This window comes from Brachionichthys hirsutus, chromosome 4 (assembly GCF_040956055.1).
Source record: "Brachionichthys hirsutus isolate HB-005 chromosome 4, CSIRO-AGI_Bhir_v1, whole genome shotgun sequence".
In the NCBI taxonomy this organism is placed as follows: domain Eukaryota; kingdom Metazoa; phylum Chordata; class Actinopteri; order Lophiiformes; family Brachionichthyidae; genus Brachionichthys; species Brachionichthys hirsutus.
This window is the reverse complement of record NC_090900.1, coordinates 12,295,982-12,317,868: the sequence shown is the minus strand read 5'-3', so window position 1 is coordinate 12,317,868 and position 21,887 is coordinate 12,295,982. Positions and strand designations below refer to the sequence as shown.

Sequence of the window (21,887 nt, the reverse complement as noted above, 5' to 3'; positions counted from 1 at the left end):
CACTTTTGTTATTCTTCTGTCGCTGTGCGATGTTGCTGATGGCGTGCTGGGCTACGGGGTATGCTGAGTGCTTTCTGCCAGCACGGCCGAGCTGGTTCTGTTTAGCTTAATAGGTGGGAAATGGCTGCGTAGTTTAGCTTAATTAAATTAAATTAATAGAGGGGTTTTCCTTAATTTAGTTGTCGTTATGTATCTGGTTCCATCTGGACCTGTACACCGTTGTCAGATTCTGGAAATGTGTTAAAAGTACAAACAGGAACCTGTGGCTGATTAGAACGCCTGGTCCTGCGGAAGTAATGGATTACATTTTGCTATTCAGGTGTTGCTTAAGGAATGACTCAATCGCATCCATTTAAAGAGTTGGAAACTTTATTTACGCTGCTCGGGTCACTGGGACGCATGTTCTCATCACAAAAATAGGAACACGTACATTTAGATTATATATTTTAATACATTGAATTTTCTATTTGCGTCTCGGGCAAGCAGCCTGTGGCTGATGGATCAGATTCACCGATGACTGTCGGCAATGTTCCTGACCTGCAGCGATGTCCGTCCTAAAAGGACGCTGGGCTAATGGTCACGCAGGCAAAAGAGTCATGATAGACTGGAGTATTTTCAGGCAACTCAGTAGCTAACAATCTATTCAGATGTTTTAAAATGTTTCATTTAGCTGTTCCGATGTCAAACTTTGACCGAATGGATAGCCCTAAACACTGACCGAGAGACGTGCGACTTTAAATGAGTATCCTGTCTTACTTCTAAGGCAGCTGGGTGAGACCACAAAAAGTAGATCAGTCTGGCATACAGGTTGTAACTATGCTGAGTTCCAGTCCCATCAAACCTTGTTAGAAAGCAGGACCACCACAGCTACTGGCCTTTACACTGCGATCGCTGCAGAAAAGAAATAAATGTACCAGCAGTGAGGTCAAAAACACCCTTTAAGGGTATTCTAATTGCATAAGTAAGCAAGATGACGCATTACATTGTGTTTTGACCCTTTTTTCCTGTTAAATATTACCCATCCTAACTTTCTTACCACTGTCACGTCATACAAAACACAAACCATTTCAACTAGACGCATTTCATTGTGTATGAAACTAAATATTCCTCTCGAAAAGGCAACAATGGTTTGTTTTTTCTTTATGCAAATGTCGCTGAACCAGTTTACATCCACGTAAATTCTCAGTTTTCTTCCTACCCTGGGTGGGGATACTTTCTCATACTCTGGGTATAAAGGAAAACCTTTCAGTTAAATATTGCCAATTCCTTTTTATGGGTAAAAATGAATACAAGTGTTTTTAGGCCCGAGCGCCTATCCTAGTTTTGTTTGATCTCGGAGTGGAGGAGAATACTGGAGCTGTACCAGACAGCCGCTGTAGTTTACCATCTCTGAGACATGAAGGGGTGCGTATACTACGTTTGGCACAGAGACTTCAGGGCAGCTTCTATTGCTTGCCCAATCCTTGATTGTGTACTGACTACTTCCTATTCACTACTCAAAGACCGGGACTTCAGTATTTCAAGTCTTAGACACACATATTCTCACTGTAGAAGGGTTGAACAAGTTATCCTTTACCTGATGGATTTTACCCATTATCACAATCTCGTTTATTTATTGAATTTATGATATATCAACATAAAAATCCACTTAAAATATAACATTACGGTAATTCCAGGCTTAATTAGCTGGTATATAATAAAAAAAAGATGTATCAAACATAGTCCTTGAAAGTTTTGATGTATAAAAAGGAAACGATAAAAAATAAATGACCAAAAATATGAATGGGTGACCAGCTATCTCACTACATCTAATTGTCTTGTTTAATTAAACGTCTCAAATCCTATGATTACACAAACATAACTTATGTAGTTAACTTTTTTGTTTTGTGAAATTGTGACCAGACTGTCTGTGACGTTGGTGAAAACCATTGGGATGAGATATTCTGAGTTTTCAGCCAAGCAGGTGTCGCGTTGAACTCATCAAACTGGACTTCACTAAAACCAACAGAATCCGTGGACTCCACCTCTGAGCAGCGAACAAGGCAGGCTAAGCTACACCCGAAGCCCTATGAATTCATGTCAGTCAGCATCTCTGATGGTTGCAATCATTCCTGAGAAATGTTGTTTTCACAATTAGGAATTTAAGTTAATTTTACCTTTTAGTTGAATGTAAAGTCTTTCTCAATTTGGAATGTAACCACCAGGCGTGACAGACAATGACCTGCCCTCTGGACAGCCCTTATCCCAGCTTCTTATCTCCCTTATCTTGTGTTGCCTGCAGCTGTAGTTGTTGCAGATGGATGTGCAGCTCCTTGCTGAAGGTGGCATGAACGGCGTAAGTTAATGTGAAGCACCTTGACTTCTTGAAAGCGATCGACTTGGAAAGGACTTTCGTCTTCTCACGGGTCAGGTGGGCCGGCTTAATTCTCCCGTAGTGTTTCTGTGCAACCTTCGCTTCCTGCTGAACAAAAGTCTGTGCAGCATTTAGGCTTAATGACCACAGCTGAGAAACAACAATAACAAGAAACGACGCTGACAATCCGGCCAATGGTCCACTTCTGTGACGGAGACGATGAGGTTATTGAGGCGACAGTCCTCACACACAAAGCCTGTATTGGCTGACCACAACCCTTTCAGAACAAACAGTTATTGGTTAGACAAGCCCTCTGATTGGTCGGTTTCTCCAGAACGGGGTGCCGTGTGCCGTGGTTGGCCATTATCTAGATGTCACAAACATAATGGGAAAGAGAGGGAGTCTTTGTAGCTTGGTGGTTGTGGCGTCCCTGCTCACACTGAGATCTCATATGTGGTGCCTCCTACACCTGTCACCTTTTTGACATTACTATGGCGACTGGGGCTGATGGGGGTGCCCTGGGCACTGGGGTGGCAGTCCATCTGCCCATTAACTTTCATGGCCTCTCTGAATGGAAAGAGAAGAACAAGAAAAAAGATATTAAATGCAAAAAAAAAAAAAAAAAAGGTTGTGGCAGAATGCAGTTTGGATGTATGGAGGGTTTCACATAACAGAAACAAAATAACAACATGAATGATGAATTGAACGTGTACTTGTTAGTGAAGCAAAAGGCCTGAGAGTGTTAGAGAAGCAGATGAAACGCATGCAAGAGAAAAAGAAAAGAGTCATTTGACATTTGTGAGGCAAACATATGAATCAGAAATCTCATCAGACAATAACTATCACATAGTATACATAATAATAATAAAATAATAACAGAGTCATGCCGTCCCACGGGAGCAACGGTAGGGTTCATACCTTGGGCCCCCCAGATGAGGCGAGTCTGTCCTCTCATGGACACTGACGTAGGAGAGCTTCTGATGGGAGTAGGAGGGGGATCGGGGCACAGCAGGGGAGTGTGGCTGATGGGCCGGAGAACGATAGGAACCCTCGGGGGCAGTGGGCTTGCTGTGGCTGCTGTTGGTGCTGCTGTGATCTGTGTGCAGAGACGTGGAGGAAGTTCTAGCAACACGGCCCAGCGTGGAGCCGGCATGACGCAGCACAGGGGTTCGTTGCCCATAGCTCACCACCCCGACCCCCATTACGTTGTCCCTGGATCCTCCACATGCTGGGGGTGTTGGGCCCCTGGAGCCAGAGGCACGAGGCCCTTCTGGGTAGCAAGCATTGGGAGGTAGGCCATAGCCTCCATCAAACAGTCCAGAGTCCTGGACATAGATATGGGTCTGGGAGCGCCCATGGCGCAGCCGCTTCTCCTTCTCCTCCATTTCCTTTCGCTCCTGGATGGATGCCATGATGGTCTGGGAGAGGTTGTCATAGCGCACCGGGGATGGGTCTCTCTCCCTTGCATGAGGCGAATGCCTTCCCACTCCCCTGGGTGGTATCACTGGACTGTAGGCGGGAGCGACCTGGTGTCTCTGCATGTCGGATTCCCGAATGTGGCACACTTTGGTGGGCAGGTAGGGCGAGTGGAACCCCATGGAGGGCATACCACGATGGGACACGCACTCGCTGGCAGTGGCTGGGGAGATGTTGGGGTTGAGCAGACTGTCATAAGACAGGCTGCCATTACGGTTTGAGAGCGTGTTGGGCGAGAAGATACTCTTATACGGAGCTGAAATGACCGTCTGTAACTGCAGGGCCGGGAGCCGGCCCTTCTCGGGCCGGCGGTGGCCCTGCGTCAAGCTGAGAGAGCGTGAGTTGATAGAGTCGGAATCCAGCTGAAAGGGAGAGGACTGGAAGCTTCGGTGAAGGGGGGCATTGCTGTACTCCGGAACGTCCAGGTTTGGCTCGGATTTGTAGTCATGGCTACGGACATCTTCTTCCAAGATGGCCGAGGTCTTGCGCTCATCTGGCATGACAATCTGCGGCGCAAGAAGCAGAAGGCCGTGCCAAATTATTGTGCAAACATGACCGAGATCTTTTCATTTGATCATTTCTTGTGAAGCTTGCGCCCAGACTATGAGCCCCGCACTGATTGGAGCTACGAACCAAACCGGAGACTTTATCTCTGACACAAGTGTTGAAATCTTACCTTCTCTCCAGTCACGTGGTAATGGACTTTAGGCATCGTGCCAAAGGACGGCCTGAATTTGTACATGGATGGAGTGGATGGGTGGGCCTTAGCAGAAAGGGAACCCTCTACAACGCACAGAAGACCAGACTTAACAATGCAGAGATGATAGAAATTATAGTCTGAAAGTTATTTGTGGAACATGAATTCTGCTTTCAGAATAAACAGGCAGAAGGGACCGATTTCTTGTCGTATGGTTCAATCCCACTCTATCACACATTTTGAGTCCTGCAACCCTTGATAATCTGCCTCATCCTTGATAACCCTGAGCAAATAGCGGTTTCAGCATTCTGGCACGTAGGTGGTGTCTGAATGATGAATTCCAAAGCGATGGTCTTAAACTAACTGCAGTGCTCTGAAGGACCACCAGGAAGTGGTGGCGCTCCATGGAAGAGGAGGAAGTGTTCACTCCCTAGCATAATGCACCATGAAACCAAACTATTTGACTGACACTTCAAATAATGGCATAAAACAGCACGAAGCACAGATTACCACTCGTCAACAGGGTCAGCTCTGAAACCACCAGCAGTTTACACGGATGACTTGTGAATGCAGTCCTGATTCCAGATCACATTCATCTCATGTTCCTTCGATCAGGAGCTCTCTTGCACAAATCTCACCACAAATCATACCTATTCTCTGTCCCAACGTAAAAATGTTTGATGGTTGCTGTTGCTGCCTGAAGGGAAAGAGAAAAGGGACCGGTGATGATGATTTATCTTACCTTCACTGGAGGTCAGCTGGCCTTTCGGCTGGTTGTACCGATCAGCTTTGGGTGGCAGTGGCGGCTGGGTTTCTTTATCATCTAGGGCGTCAAGGCTGTTTTTTGACTACAGAGAGGAGAGCCGGGCCGTGAAAGCATCCAGAACAGATGGAGGGAAAGCAAATGAAGAAAAGAGAGGAGCCTCTATTGGTGCTTGAAAGTGACAACACTTCACAGGTAGCTCCTCTACTCAGTCTTCAATTTAATTGTGGTTGAAACCGATGCAGCAGAAATGGTTACCTGCAATGCAATATTTATTTCCTATTTTCTCCCAAATGTCATTAAACTGCTGTCAGAATGCTGAACGAGAGCATCAAAGAACTGACTGGCTGAATCCAGAGCACTACTTACAGGGAATAGGATGCTCTTCTTGCACCTTACATGTTATTCAACTTTGGGTGAGATGAGCATATTTACTACAGATACAGAAATAACTGCTACTGCAGGCAGGCTCAAATGTGAAGATGCAACAACCAGAAACAGGAAACACGAAGATGGTTACACCACCAATCAAATGGAAAACACCGTGAACAACTCACCTTAGAGCTGATGATGGTGCTGTGGATGCCATTGTCGCTGACCTTGATGGTGACCTGCCTGTCTGACAGGTCAGGTTTGATGAATGGGGGGTGAATTTTGACACTGGGTTTTTTCCTAGGGTCCACAATGTACCTGCAGACAAACAGCTTCAGACTTTATGTTCATCACACAACAGCTACTGAAACATGAAACATGCACATTACACATTGCGTAGTCAAAAAACCAGATAGTTCAAACTCCCAGACAGAACTAAGACGTTTGTGTTCAAGGACGGAGATGCCTTTGCAACTGGAAAAACTACATTTGATCTGATGGTCGACAATAATGTCTATCAAATCTGTTATAAGGGACGGAGAGACGTAAAAACAGCATTTATGCGAGTCTTATGGGGGGGGGGGGGGGGGGGGGGGGTACTAATAAGAATAATAAAAAAGAGAATTGGGCAGTAAAACATGTCTGAGACATGACGTCTGGGCAGTTTCAACATATTCCAAGTAATCCACCCCTTCATGCCGTTTGCAGGAAATGACTGTTACTCTTACGACAGTTCATTCAGTAGCAGTCGGGCCCAGCATGCTTTGAGTCGATGGTTCAGTCAATCATAGAACCTTTCATCAGGGATTATGAAAGAGCTTACTGGCAGATGCTTGGAACACATCATTTCACCTGCTGCTAACTCTCTGCTGTCACGCTGTTCATGTCCATGGAATGAGATTTGTCCCTAAAGGTTTGTAAAAACCCTTCTCTGGCTCTCAGGTGTGTGTGTGTGTGTGTGTGTGTGTGTGTGTGTGTGTGTGTGCGTGTGTGTGTGACTCACTCTGCACTCTGTTAACTGTTGCTCAATAGAGTGATTGAATTCTCTCAGCCATTTGCTTTCAGAGTTAAACGCTCCCACACACACACACACACCTCCACACACGTGCACATGCGCACACACACGCCTGCTATGATGCAGTCACATGTCCATGTCCTGGATGCGCTACAACCCCAGTATACACACAGTACTACTGATAATCAGGATGTGTGCTGAATATAAAAACATGTAAAACCCTTTTGTGACACACAACATGCGCGCAGCATGATAAAGCATCTTACCTCGGTGCCAGGGGGCTGCATAACACGTACTTCACGTTGCCACAGCAACCCTTGGTGAAGGGATTGACTCCTCCACGAAACTTCCCCGTCACCTGAGGAGCACGACGCCGTGTTAGATGTGGCAGTAGAGGATGCAGAGGGCAGTGACACATGATTACTGCACACAGAATGAAAGCCCTGCTGCTACTATTCCTGAATTTGTGGGATCTTACTAAGGACATTAAAATAAAAACATGGACGATCTCTAGACTGTATTCATTTTCCAGTAATACTCCGAGGTTTGTTGTGGGAATTCGCCGACTGTTCCAGAGATACCCTGAAGCGAGCCCGGGTGCCAACAGTCAGGCTGCTCCAGGCATCAACTGGATCTGTGCGTGTAAAGCAGCTCTGCTGACCTCCATTAAAGTTCCTGCGGTCGTGTCTCTTCACCTGTTCATTGGTGGTTCGACCTCGAGCTACGAGCACCATGTGGAATCCTGTGAGTCCCAGGACCGGAAGAAAGAAAAGCCCCGTGATACACATCACAACCAGACTGGGCCCAAACGGTCAAGGCCAACAACAACAACAACAACAACAATAACAACAACAGCACCGTCATATTGGCTGTAAGCTGACGCCTCACTGCCACCCACTTTAGCTGCTATAAAGAAAGAAGCTTGTTGGTGAAAGGATACGTGACGGTGGTGTGCAGCGCTCCCAGCCTCTCTCGGTGGTGGAGGACGAAGATGAGGCTGAAGGAGAAAACTCCCACCATGTGGATACTCAACGACAGCAGGAAGAGGAAGAAGTATCTGTAGTTCCTCCGTCCAATGCAGTTGTTGACCCAGGGACAGTGATGGTCGAAGTCCTACGGGGGGAGAGGAGGAGTTACCACGCTAACGTCTACTCACTGTATTCATCAGGTAAAATATATGTATCACAGTAAATCTGGGCAACACATTTACCACATCTGTGCTCTAGAAATGCACAAAAAGGAAAATAAGCATGACAAATAAAAGAACAACATATATTTTGATGGAAAACAAGTTGCAACAGATCATCGTGAAACTTTGAATCAGTCTCTCGCTCGGCGACAAACACAAGAAGACAAGATGCAGGTACGCAGCCTGAGTAATTCTTCACTCTGTGTATAGTATGGCTACATAAAAACATCATATATATCATCATGTATATAAAAACATCATGATGGTAAATGGATTGTTTGTTGATTCGTGCTGCTCCATCTCGTTTTCAAACATGCCAATTCCCCCCATCTCTCCTCTGACTGCCCTCTGCAACTTTCTTGTTCGCCCTCACCAGGGAAAAGCCATTCAGAGTAACGACGGCGTCTGGAGGAAGTTTGTTCAGCCATGTCTCAGTAAAACACATGAGATTACACGCTTGGTACTCGGTCTGCATCCAAGTTAGTGCCTTTAGCTCTTCCATCTTATTTGGGAGAGATCTGACATTGCCCGTGATGGCAGACGGGATGCATGGCTTGAACCCTCCTCCTCCTCCGCCTGGATGAAATTCGGTGGTGAGATAGAGGTCCCCACCTTACACGACTGTCAAATTCCAGAAACATCGGTCAATAATCAACCGAGATATTGAGGAACACATTGACTGCAATGTTAAGGAAAATTTCAAATTGATCCAGAATCCAGGATCTCTTCTGGATCATCACCAGAATGTAATCATCTGTTCCTGGTAACATTCCCAACATTACCTGAAAATTCCACGAACAGCCGTCTGTAGTGGTTTTGAGTTATGTTGCAAACAGACAGATAAGCGCCGGCAAAAAAACATAACCTCCTTGGCGGAGGTAAAAACAGAAAAAAAGAAACGTTTTTATGATTGAACGTTTGTATGCACACACACACACACACGAATACACACACCTCCACACAGTTGTCACACACGCTGCAGTGCGAGCATCGAGGCGGCCTGTAGAAGTGGCAGGTGGCGCACCACTTCATCCGGACCTGAATGCCCTTGATCTCCACGTTCTTGTAGAGCGGTGCTCGGAAATCATCATCCTTGTCCTCATCCTCATCCGCTGCCGGGAAACACGCGGACACACACACACACACATTAACAGGACTCAGATGCACATGGTGTTGTGTGACAATCAACCACAAACAGAAAGATGGTTTAGGGATGACAGCGAGCATCGTAAACGAAGCTCAGCCCTGCTGCTGCAGAGAGAACCATCAGGGCAATGAGCATTTTATAAACGTCGCTTATTCATCCTGCTCAACATTAAAACTGCTAAACAAGCATGCGAGGCGTCAGTCATTTTAAGATCCCATAAATCACCAAGATGGAAGTCTTCTCATGGGAATTAAAGCTCCAAACCTGCCAGAGTCGGGATCGTTGGACCGAAATGTCACCCCTAAGGCTCCAAACGACGGTAATGTATGAAGGTCCCAGTGGCATTTCCATCAGACGCTCACAGGGAGCTTTATTCTGGTTGCTGCGACTGAGAGCTTAAAATAAACTGTCTCTCAGCTGATAAAAGGGAACATTGACGTGATCGACACAAAGCTCCAACCTGAGAGAATTATTTTACAAAGCAATAACTGCAGGGACACGCAGGAAGCTGAACGCAGCAAAGAACAGCAGGGAAAAGACAGCTAAGAGGGAACAAACTGTTCTGTCACGGCCTTCCAGTCTTTTTAAAGGTAAACCTGTCAAGCTAACAAACAATCCACAGACAGCGTACATTTAAGCATGCGGTTCAGTCGTTACCAGTCTCTAGTGTTATCTTCTACTATCACTGAAACTGTTATCTTGTTTTTGCATGAGTAATGACTATCGGTCATGTTTGTTTTTAGCACTGCACTGATATAGTCAAAGTCTCTAGTATATGCATGTGCAAACTTTCTCTTTATTAAGTGCTTTTGAGGCATAATCCTGACGTTTCGGTTGAATTGAAGCTAAACTGCTGACAGCAGCCCTGATAAAATGTCAGGTGAAATGTTAACGATATTCTGAGGAATACCTGGTTATATGTATGTATATAGTACATAATGTGTGTTTATGAGTGAATCATATGCCAGGGAAGTGATGGTGCAAAAGCTCAGTTTTTAACACGCTGACACCATCGCAGTATGAATCACTATTAATAGCAAACACTATTTGTGTCCCACTGAAGAATACACTCAATAGCAAGGCTATAAAAGCTTTGAAAGAATGCACATGAATTGATATTGTCCTGTAATTGTAAAATGCAGCTCAAGTGTTCTGCGTTCAAAGCATTAAATGAGCAGTATTTAGAGGCGGCCACGAGGGGAGAGCAGTTTGACGGAGTATTTGGGAACATTGAGAAGTAAAACACAGAAATCAGAAGAAATTGGAGAACATATGTGAATAAAGCCATAATATTCTGATTTTAAAAAAAAGCTCTAGTACTTTAAAAAGAGATATATTATGAGTTAAATCATAATTTATAGATGCAAGAAAAAAACATATTAAAAAAATATTTGAATGTTGTACCTTTACTCTACACATTAGAGGTAAATACCAGAAGATGCCACTATCATCAAAATAAAGAATGAGAATTTGTGCGCTAAGCTATACTTTAATGTAGATTTCACATGTAATATTTAATCTTTTGGCAAATGTATTTTAAGCATCAGGACTTGGATTAAAAAAAGTCTACGTTACAGAAAGGACCAGGCAGACGTGTAGATGAGTGGTAGCGGCCCACTGAAGGGCTGCGGTGGTTTTTACTGTGGTAAAGTCCATTTAATACTTCTGAGCAGTATTACAGCTTAAGCTTACTGCTTAAGAATCACACAGGATGTGTACCACAGATTCAAATTCCGGTAGGATTGTGTGAATATACAGAAAATTGTCAAATAAACGGAACAGTGAGCATTATATCGCTGTAAATTTATTAGAATAAAGTAACAAACTGTATATTTATACCTAGCAATTTGCTATAATTATAAAAAAAACAATCAGAAACGGCAAAAACACAGTATTTTACAGTGGAGCTGTCAATTCATTACTGAATATTTACAGTGAATGAATTACGGTGTATCTCAGATGTCATAAAACATCAGGATGATGGTAGCAGAAGGCCAGAGTCACATCTGAGGAGCCAGATCACCTGTACTTTAAACAACTTAATGATTATCAGCCTTTTATGAACACAGAAAGCTCTTCCTGAAGACAGGTGCATTACTAAACATCCCTGGAGATGAGTTCAATCATCATTACTGAACCCGGATGGGGAGGACAGGAAAGCCTGCAGTCGGCGTAGTTTGTCTGACGGGGCCAAGCAGCATAGAGGCACTCAGTAAAACCTGCAATCGGAAGCCTCATGTAACTTCCTCCGAAATCTGTCAGGCAGAACATTTGGACTTGAACATGCAAATACTGGTGTCATAAAACTGGTAGCAGGCTGGTGCACTCAGAGCGCAGACCTCCGCCAAGCAGCTCATTCCCCTCGTTATTGGATCTAGACCGTCCACATGGTGATCTGGATCATCATGAAAAGGTTCTAAATGGTTCTTGGTATCTTTATACACCAACCATGACAAGTAAAGGTGAATCGGATTGATGTGTATTTTTAACATAAATGGAGTCTTTAATGTTAAAATGTAATATTTTTTTCGTGACCTCATTCTGGATCAGATCCAGAAGACATTTTACATGATAGTTTATATCGGACTGCTTTATGACTGTGATTTGTTGGTGAGTGAATTGAACGCATATTTTAGAAGTCGTGATAAAAATAAAAAAAAGCCTCCTTTATAAGTAAATTATATTACTATTTTTAGATGTTAGATGGTTATCACTGACTTCCCCCTACAGTTCTGCATACAAACCTCTGGGGTAGACACCAGGGTCCATGAAGGTTGCCATGCTGAAGTTGGCCAAGACGAAAATGAAGACCAGGCCATTGTAGAGAGGCACAGCAGCAGAGATAACCTTTGTCAACCAGGGACACCTAGAGACACAAAGTCAGAGATGAGGAGGCTTCCTGTCTGTTCGGTGGCGTTTAAACACGTTAATCTCCAGCATATTTACATATTCTGATTATACACGGTTATAAGTAATGAACAGAGCAGCTGCAGATGACAGACCTTCAGCCAGCTCAAATAAACAGTCCTGTAATTCTTTGGAAAATAAATGAGTGACATTTTATTCTTATAATATCTATTAAACTAATAGGATATCAATACAATTCCATATTATTGTGGTAGGTTTTCATGATCACTAATCCCATTATGAGGGTCTGCCATGGGACTGTTTTTAGCTGCAGTGACATAGTTGGAGGATGTTTGTGCTCGTCAGTGCTGTCTCGATAAATGTTGTATTTTATTGATTAAAAGTATCCCCCTGAACCACGGGTAACTCTGACTGTGGGGTATTTTTCATCACATTTTATCACTGGTTTATCTCGCTGCTGTGCTTGTAATTTGATACCACAGGTTATCGACCTCCCCTAAATTTCCCCAGCAATTTGCATCAGGATGATGGAGCTTCTCAGCCGCCTGCAAACATAACTCAGTCGGTGCTGTGAAATATTAAACTGTGGAGACACACACTCACACCAGCTCGATCCCCTGAACTCAAATGTCAAGGCGACGTGTGTTTCCCAGGGCGCCATCATTCAAGAGCACTGATCTGTGGTCCATCGAGGGATGAAACACTGCCAGAATGAATATTTGTGAATGCCGATGGGCAGACATGCTTCAAAGATCCTGCAGGTCAGAGACGTTATGAGAATTAACGAATTAATGAAGAACTGAAGGTGGAATGTTTTTCAAATAGAGGCCCTCGCTTACAATTTCCGGCATCACGACGAATGCATCGATACCTATACTTGCACTGATACATGCACTTTTACATTCAGACGTGATTCCGCTGCTGATTTGGATACCAGAGAGTCAATTTCACGGAACTTTGGCCCAAAGATCTTTGATCATATCTCCTGTCCTGCTCTGCCAATCATCTTTTACTGAATTACTCAGAGGTGTGGCTTTATAGATGGCACATTAATAATATATCCAATACAATATTTACCTGCTTTAAGGAGTATTATCAAAAGTACTGCTGTGTTAACTGAAGTCTACAGCTTCACTCATTATTGTGAGTTCCCCTCAGTGTTCCTCGATTAAGAACCAGAGCAGTCAGTATAACGTAATACCAATAAAATATGAAATAAAACTTCTGATAAGCCCAGGAAATGAATTTAACCCTCCTCAGAGCACAGATAATATAATCCATCATTCTGCTATACATGTACAATTTATAAAAAACAGGCCTTACATTATTAACAATGGCTAGAGTTGTAAAAAAGTATAAAAATATGTGCGGAGAAAAAGGCATACGACGGATGTATATGCTCAAGCTCATGAATGGTTGTAAAAGAATGTCAACAAAAAACAAATACTCTATATGATAGATAAGATCTAAGGCACCTTTTATCTCAGGTGCCTTAGATAAAATAAGGAAACAATCTCCCTCACATTGACTGGTAATTAAAGTTTCGGAGCCATTGCATCGGCATATTTCGTAGCAAATATTTACTTTAACAGGATAACTTCAGAGTACATTTCAGCAATACTGATGAGGATTATGCAGGGGACTGCACCGAGTCGTACTATGCTGCGCCATCACAGCTTTGACAGCAACTAGGCGAGGTACAAACACTTCATAACTGATCAAAGAAAGCATGCGGTATCATCCAACCAAATCCCAAATGTAATCACTCTCAAAGGTTGACGTATTTATTTATTTATTTTAACCCACGTTTTGCTCCAGCTGAGACAGAGCGAAGGAGAAAATGCTGCTGACAGGCACCGTGTTAGACGCCTGGCGCGGTGTGGGAGGAAAACGTGACTGGGGAAAAGCCTGATTAAGGCTATAGACATTGGTCAATTGTGGAGGAGTAACACATAAGCACGGATCACTTATCGACTGTTTACAAGCCACGTTTAGTGCTTGTGTAACCATGATACTTCTACCAGGGTGCCAAACCGTTCATTCTGAAGTACAGTAATGTCATGAGCTTGGTGGCCACTTTTAATGTCCTGAGTGTAGCCGAATAGGAAATAAAGGCCTGGATTCTCGGCGGTAATTACAATGCCTGTAAGCAGGAGCTGGAAAGGTGACAAAGCGGGCACCATCAGCCCTGAAAACATCAACACAAAAGCCTCGGAAACATGCCCAGCACTCTAAACGGATGGTTAAAGATAACATTCATGCTGATGATGAACAGAAATTAAAATCACATTTTATGTCCTGCCTGAAATAAGGAAAAGATGGAGGTAAAAGTGAGGGGGTGAGGAGGAATAATCCTCAGGCTGTCAGTAACAGCCTCCACACATCAGCGGTCACGTCATGCATTGCAACTTCACGTATTAACGTATGACTCACCGTGTCTTGTGAACAACGGGCCCTGACTTACCATGATGTGTGATTCAAGCACAATATAATACTACTCAGAAGAGGCTGTTAGAATACACACATGGATACATTACAAGTGTTTGAGTTGTATAACGTAAAACAATATAAAACTAGAAAAGCACTCGGAGAGCGCAGACCTCCACCGAGCAGCTCATTCCCCTTCTAATTGGATCTACACCGTCCACATGGTGATCTGGATCATCATGAAAAGGTTCTAAATGGTTCTTGGTATCTTTATACACCAACCATGAGAAGTAAAAGTGAATTGATGTGTATTTTTAACTGATTTTTGAATCCATAAATGGAGTTTTCAATGTTAAAATTTAATATTTTTTCCTGACCTTATTCTAGATCAGATCCAGAATACATTTTTCATGATAGTGCATATCGGACCTCTTTATTACTGGGATGTTTGGTGACTGAATCGAATGCATATTTCACAAGGTAGAATCTTTTGAAAAAGCCTCCTTTTCCAGACAGATATCCGGATCGCTCTCACAATTTAATGGGATCTAAGTTTGACAAAGACCCATCTTCATATTTTTGATTCATTAAGATCCATCCAGCAGTTTTTTCCATTATCCTGCTAACAAACAGAAAAACTGTCACGGACCAAGGCAGGTAAGAAGAGGGGAAACCCAATAACTAAGCTTTATTGTCAAAAACCGGGTGTAGTCAGTCCAAACCAGGAGACAAACCAGAAAAGCAGCAGGCAAATGGAGAGTTCCAGAAATCATGCAAGGGTCAAAAACCAGGTAACCAAGACATGCAGGCAGACGGATCCGAAGGGGCCGTCAAACAGGCGACATCGAAAACAGGCAGGGCAGGAGTCAGGATCGGGATACAGCGCCGGAAATGACGGCGCAAATCATGACAATCCGGCAAGGACGTGTTGTCTGAGCTGAGTATATGTAGAGTCAGGGCTGATGACCGATTAGCTGCAGGTGAGCATGGGAGTGCAGGTGACCGGAATGAGCTGATTGCAGGAGGATCTGGGGGACAGGAGATGTTAATGCTGGGAGAAGCGCAGGCCTCGCCTCAAGCTATAACACAAACAAACAGACAAACGCCTTTAAAAAACAACAACACCCTTTTACCTGCAGAGCTGAGCCAACCCAGTGCTACGTCGGCGCTTTAACTGGTGTTTGACATAATTAGAAGTTTCCTCACAAACTACTATTCACTCCGCAGGCAATGGGATTCATTCAGCTCATCGTTTCGGCTACGTGACCAACAACTTTAACGTGAGCCTCAGCTTTATGTGGACGACTCGTCTCACTCGTGGACAGCGGTGATCCTGCAGCCGATATCCAGCCCGAGACACAGTGAAACCATAAAATACACTCAGACAGACACTTGGCTCCGTCCAGCGTCAGTTTATGGATTATAAATCAGACTCTTAGATGAGGTTATGCGATAGCCCTCTCAGTCACTGCTGCAGCAGCGCTGTCTCCGGTTGGGTATAAGACCCTGACTCACTGATGACTGCCCAGCTTGTCTTTGGAGAATAAAACTCAGACGAATGCCAGCCCCACTAAAAAAACAGGCTGGGACCTGAAATGCAGCCTCTAATACTCCTGTGGAAAACCTATAGAGGGCAGAAAATGCTCTGCGGCTACTCTAAAGTAATTAGATGGTTGATGAAGTATTTGTGTTTACGGTGGTGGGATCAACCGGCACAGTGGCAGCTTTATATTGGCCAGTGATCAGTCACATCTACTAGAAGATGGACTACATGCTGATCGCACACCTCACAGCGATTTGGATACTCAAAACTTCCTGTGCTTCATTTGCATGCTTTTAAGTCACGGCAGAAAAACAACACAGTCCTGCCTTTGTGTTTGAGCTCATCTGTTCTTCTAGGAGTTCTGGGAGGAGCTTAGGAGGTTCTGAACAACTATACAACTGGGTCAATCCTTCTGATGGCTGGTACTTTTATTAGCCTCACGTGAAGTCAAACATGTTCTCCATTTGCCAGCCTGAATGGACGGATATGGATGATATGGATGAGATTCGGGGGTTAAAAGCAGCTCAGCAGCATTCATATCAATCAGCTGGGCTAAAAGCCATTAATTTAAACACAATCAATCAGTTTGCTTCAGATTCTCCTGTTGATCGCCTGATCTTCTATCCAACATGGAAACGCAATGGTTTAAATTGCCTGTAACCAAACTCCCAACCAGAGGGGGCGTTGCTCTTCCTGCTTTTGCACTTGCTGTTACTTAACAGATTATTATTGGATATGTCTCGTTTTAGACAGGGAACAGGGGAGGGACTAGGTTACTCATTGAAGATTAGATTCTACAGGGAAAGAAACACATCCCAGTTCCCAATTAGAGTTTGACTCCAAACACCTGAGGATAGCGGGTGAAGGGTTCGGCAAAACATTTCCTTCTCGCACAAAGTCAGACAACTTCATAGAGCACAATGCTGTGAAATTTGTTCTCATCATTTGACCCATTCCTCAGTGAAGTGAGCTGGGCGATCATTGAATGACTTCCATCTTTTTGTCTGGATACATTTCTGGATCAACTGTTTTAGATTGTTTTCTCTACCATTCCCACAAGCAACAAACAAGCACTGAAGAAGTACTTTTTTGCAATTTAGGGATTTTCTGTATTCATGTTTTTGTTTCGGCCGTTGAATGTTGGGTCATCCTCTGATTGGATTCATCTCAGATGTGGGCGTGACTCAAAAATGGTTTCACACAGTGGGTCCACAAAACTTTGTGTACACATGTCTGCAGTGAACAGGCACAATTTAAATATTTCTAACTTCAGTGAAACACATCTGCGGTGGAATTTGCAAAAATGCAATTCAAATGCAAAAATATTCCCTCTTCTAGTGTCAAACCAAAACAGTAAAATGTTATGTTTGATCTCAAGTTTGGCGACTTTTTATTATTCATGATCAGACTTGCAACAGAATCCACATTTTAGAGACTGAAAAAGAAACACACAAAAAAAAACCCATCCCATTTGAGGTTTGTTTTTGGAGCGAGGAGACAGCCTCAGGAAACGTTGTCTCCTTTACAAGTCAGAGCAGCGGAAGGACTCCAGATACTCTGTGTTTAACCTGCATTTCAGCCAGTCTAAATTTCATTTGCATATTCATAACTGCATAAGAGGCCCAAAAGCTGTCTTTTAGTCTTTATATATTTATAAATCTGCTATTACTGTTGGCAGACAGAAACAAGCGGGAAAACTATTGTGTGACTAAAAACACTTCTCTTTCCCCTCAGCCACAAATGCTGTCTAAGCACTTAAATTATATCCCAACTATAAATAATCCCAGTGAGCAGCAACTATTCCAAACTCTGCCTGGTACCCATGAGACCTGTGTTCAAATAAACTGCTTCATTCCAAGCACACATTTACAGCTCAGAGCTGGCACATCACATACAAGAAAAAGAGGATTGAAATATAAAACAGCGTTTAAAAGATGCACAATGGATGAAGTATACATTCACCACAGTAATCTGATTGGGGTTTACGCAATGTCATTCATATTCCCTGAGGAGCTTCCTCTTAATATGGGCGAGTTTTCTTTATGTCACATTTGTGATCTTGGTGATAAAACATTTGGGAGTGGAATGTGTGTTAGTTAGTGTTTTTCACTTTGCTAATTTTGCCCCCCCCCCCCCCCCCCATTAAGGATGAGCTAGAGTTCTCATCTCTCCCTCTGTCCTCACATTTCAGTAAACCCGCAACAAAACAACATCTGCTCCCATAATCCAATAAAAACAAATGTAAAAAAACCAACACTTTGCATTGACATGTGCCCATAAAACCGGCCCAACGAGCACAACCACATGCGAGCGTTCATAAACCGTGTGTTATGTGTGCTGGTTTGTGGTGTAATCTCCCCGGGGGGGTGATGACACATGCACTGCCTGTCGTTCTGGACTCCCCGTGGGAAACTGGAACCCAGTACATGGGTCGGCTGGAATAAATGGGGCTTAGCTGGAAAAGTACAATAAATATCTGGGGGTATTTGGACCAGAGGGGCGAGGGCAGTTCAGCCAGCGCAACTGTTAACTCTCCATGTGCGTGTTAAGCCAGGCTGGATGAGAGGGTGGGTTCGGTTAACACAGACGTCCATTGCTTCAGACGGTCGCCAAGGCTGGTCAGTTCGTCTCTAGGCACGTATGGACAGGAAGTTGAATCCTGCAGAGGTCGACTTGCCTTGTGTGACATTCCTCGCCGCTCTCGCTCTAAGCGCCGACCACGGCGGCCTGCTCGTCTGGCCGCTGTCAGGAGGTTCGAGAATTACGACTCAAAGAGGCGTTCTGTCCGTTTCAGAGCCTGTTTTCATTGGTTGTATATTAATTGCACACTAGTCAGGAACACTTTGGCGTTTTCACATTGGAACTGCAATGGTGCTTTTTTTTTTTTTTTTTTTAAGTGATCAGTTCACGTTTTACATTCGCATGGCTTCTCCCTCCTGTCCAGCCGACAGAGGTCAGGCAGATTTATCCTCAGCCGAAGCAACGGACAACGACGACAAATGTCGTCTGCCAGCGAGTCTCTGAAGGCTCAGCAGTTCTAAGAAGGAGAACGATAAGAGGAGCGGAGCTGAAACCCGAGGAGGTCCTCCAGAAATACAGCAGATGGTCGACATGCACAGACGCATTTACTCTTGGAGGCACATCGTAAAAGTCAAATAAACACAGCACTGCGCGTTAAAAGGCAAGACATGCTGTTGACCTCAACGTCCAAGCCTTAATCGCACAACAAGCCGCTGCCAGCGAGCGCCCTGCCCCGACCTGCTCTCTCCGATGGCCATTTATCTGCCAACGCCCACTGCAAGCTGCCCCCCATCCACACCGGTGAGGTCACGCCAATTCTCTTCTCACTTCCTGCAGGAAGTCAACTGGGACTGGAAAGCCACACACACTCACACACACACACGCACACACAAAGCAAACTCTATGCTGAGATTTGGGGGCATTTCATCAGGATAGCAGAGCAGAGCAGCGGTAGCACGGGTAGCGTCTCCCTTGAGCCCGTCCCAAGCCCGGATAAATGCAGAGGCTTGCGACAGGAATGGCATCCGGCGTAAAACTTTGCCAGAATTAAACATGCAATCGACTAGAATGTTGATTTGCTGTGGCGACGCCTGACGGAAGACGAAAGAGGAAAAAGAAGAAGAACAGAGCTTTAACTTGAACCCGCAATACTGAGGCAGCAGTGAATCCAGCCATGTCATGCTGTTCCTCTCCGATGGTGGCGTTGGTGGTTGCTGGTGGATCTCCTAGCTCCTGGCGGTATTTACAGTACACACTCACCCACCTTCCCAAAAGCCACTCATTAAATGGGATGAGCAAAGTGCTATTTTCCCAGCGTGAGCGCGCTTCTTCCTGCTTATCCACCTAATCCCATAACAAACTCACAACATGTGTAGCACAGGATCAGCCATCATGCCAACAAAAACAAGCCCTCTTTGTGACTAATAATAACAATCATAACGGATTTCCACATTTGGAGAAATCAGCCTCAGCAACACAAAAACTGCATGCTCAGCGGCTGACACAGCCAAAACGAATTCTTATTTCATTTTAAATCAACTTGATGTTGCAGGATGCTCGTCTGCCCCGACAGAGCCCATCAGCTAGTGAACTGCTGATCAATCAGTTTAATGCACACGCACATGCTCTACTCTCCAGACATGGGACACTGGTTTTTAGAACATTTTGTTTAGTTTATTTGTGCATTTCTTTTTCTTTTTGCACCCACTCTAGTGGATGCAAACATTGTGCAACATTTTGAGCTGACTCAATAATGTCTCCTATAAAGAAACAGCTTTTTAAAGCTAACAGCTGTGATGAGGGAGGCTGCAGGAAAAATTTGGATTTCTTAATCCTGTGCTTCATTTTTAAAATAATAATATGTTATATCCTTTCAACCAGTTAATACTATTTTGTCTTCAGGGCCTAATCTGAGCCTGTTCATTGGACCAGGAAGCCACAGGTCACTGGTGTCCATCAAGACAGACCCTGAACAAACCAGGAAGCCAGCAGAGAGACATGGCAGCACTGACAGGATCCCTGACACTTGTAGCATCATTATTCAACATGCTAATGATGAATCCAAGGCTTCGTTAAACTTCTTAAACCCAGAATACACCCTCCGTCCTGTTTGGGTTTCTGTGGAATGTCAAGTCTTGAGTAATATTTGTGCCATTTTCACACCGGAGGAAAAAGACACAAACAACAGGATCGTTTAAAAAGCCTTTCAGCGCCGTTAAAAGTCACTTGAAGTTTACTACACAAAGTAATCTAAAGTCAGATCAGTCTGACTTGCATAGACGACAGCGAAGCAGCGTCCTGAAGCTCCCAGTCACCGTTCATCACCAGTGATCTGGCTTTCATCTCACCTTTAACACAGATCATGGGGGGGGGGGCTTGTTGGACTTCCCCTAAAGACAATGCTATCGCCAGCATTGGGATATTGAATTCTTAATCCAAAGCGATTGTCCATGTGCAGCTCATAATGCCGCTCTTTCCGATTCAATATGGCCTTTGACAGAGGTTGAATGCAGGCAGGCTTTATGTATATTGAGCTGAGAACACAAGGGAGGGAGGGAAAGTGTGCCTGGGCAATAGCGACAAACATTGCTGGGCATTACAAATGTGTTATTATAAACACACTATACGGCACATGGGGAAATCTCTCTCCATATATATTTCCTCTGAGTTTAAAACGTTCTTTCAGCCGGCAAGCAAAAACTAATAATACTCGAAATATGTAGCTTTGGTTTGAATAAAAGAAACTCCACAGCTTTCAATACAACACAAGGAAGTCTTTGTTCAGGAAACAGTGCTGCCTCACAGGATTTTCAAAGCATATAGTAGATCTTTTTTTTTTTTCATTTACAGTGCAGCGCATGTGTGCCATGTGTGGCGCACGCGGGCTCCGCCTCTTCCTGTGGTGGCGTGGGATGTCGGCGGTAGCTTCGCCTTTGCAGCGGCACTGGAAGTATTGTGGCGGAACTGGATTTGAGAGCAGACCTTCTCTCCCACCACGCACGTCCAGATGTGCTACACTCTGGGTACATGGTCAAAAGCTAGTGAAGGAGGTCACGTGTTTATCAAAGTTATGATAACTTTCATTTCTGAAAATGCCTCTTTGATTTATATACAAGGATAGTTTGGTGTGTCGGGGAAGAGACTCTCGCTACGAGTTGGATGAGAAGGTTTATGCTGCTATAATGTATGTGGATCAAGCAAGAAAGTACAGCTCGGAGATGGAGTCGTATCTTAGGATAAAAAGAGGGAAACGGATCGCTGGATGAGTGTAACAGCAACCAAATGTGCTCCTGTGTATCTCTACATCCCAACTCATTGACACCATCAGCTAACAGCACCAGCTAATCCCGTGTCGAACCATTAATGAACATTTGTGTTATAAATGACAAAGCAAGCCAGCTGGTGCAACATCCAGTCGCAGCTGCCAATTTGGTTTTCTTTGTGTGCAAATTACAGTGGCACTAATTTCCTGATCCACTCTGGAAAATGTAAATGGGATCATAGCAGAGCTGCATCT

At 44.1% G+C, this 21,887-nt stretch overlaps 1 protein-coding gene across 1 annotated transcript in view; it reads right to left on the bottom strand.

Annotated features, from left to right (window-relative positions):
* Nucleotides 1-2,787: 2,787 nt before the first annotated feature.
* zdhhc8b (zinc finger DHHC-type palmitoyltransferase 8b) overlaps nt 2,788-21,887 on the bottom strand; it is a 39,482-nt gene continuing 20,382 nt past the window's right edge. Inside the window, exons 2-11 of the mRNA XM_068760976.1 lie at nt 11,757-11,878; nt 8,820-8,977; nt 7,617-7,789; nt 7,372-7,474; nt 6,943-7,034; nt 5,847-5,979; nt 5,269-5,374; nt 4,506-4,612; nt 3,272-4,335; nt 2,788-2,920 (exon numbers count right to left, since the gene is read on the bottom strand). Coding sequence (XP_068617077.1) covers nt 2,788-2,920; nt 3,272-4,335; nt 4,506-4,612; nt 5,269-5,374; nt 5,847-5,979; nt 6,943-7,034; nt 7,372-7,474; nt 7,617-7,789; nt 8,820-8,977; nt 11,757-11,878 — 2,191 coding nt within the window. The remainder of the gene's footprint in view (nt 2,921-3,271; nt 4,336-4,505; nt 4,613-5,268; nt 5,375-5,846; nt 5,980-6,942; nt 7,035-7,371; nt 7,475-7,616; nt 7,790-8,819; nt 8,978-11,756; nt 11,879-21,887) is intronic.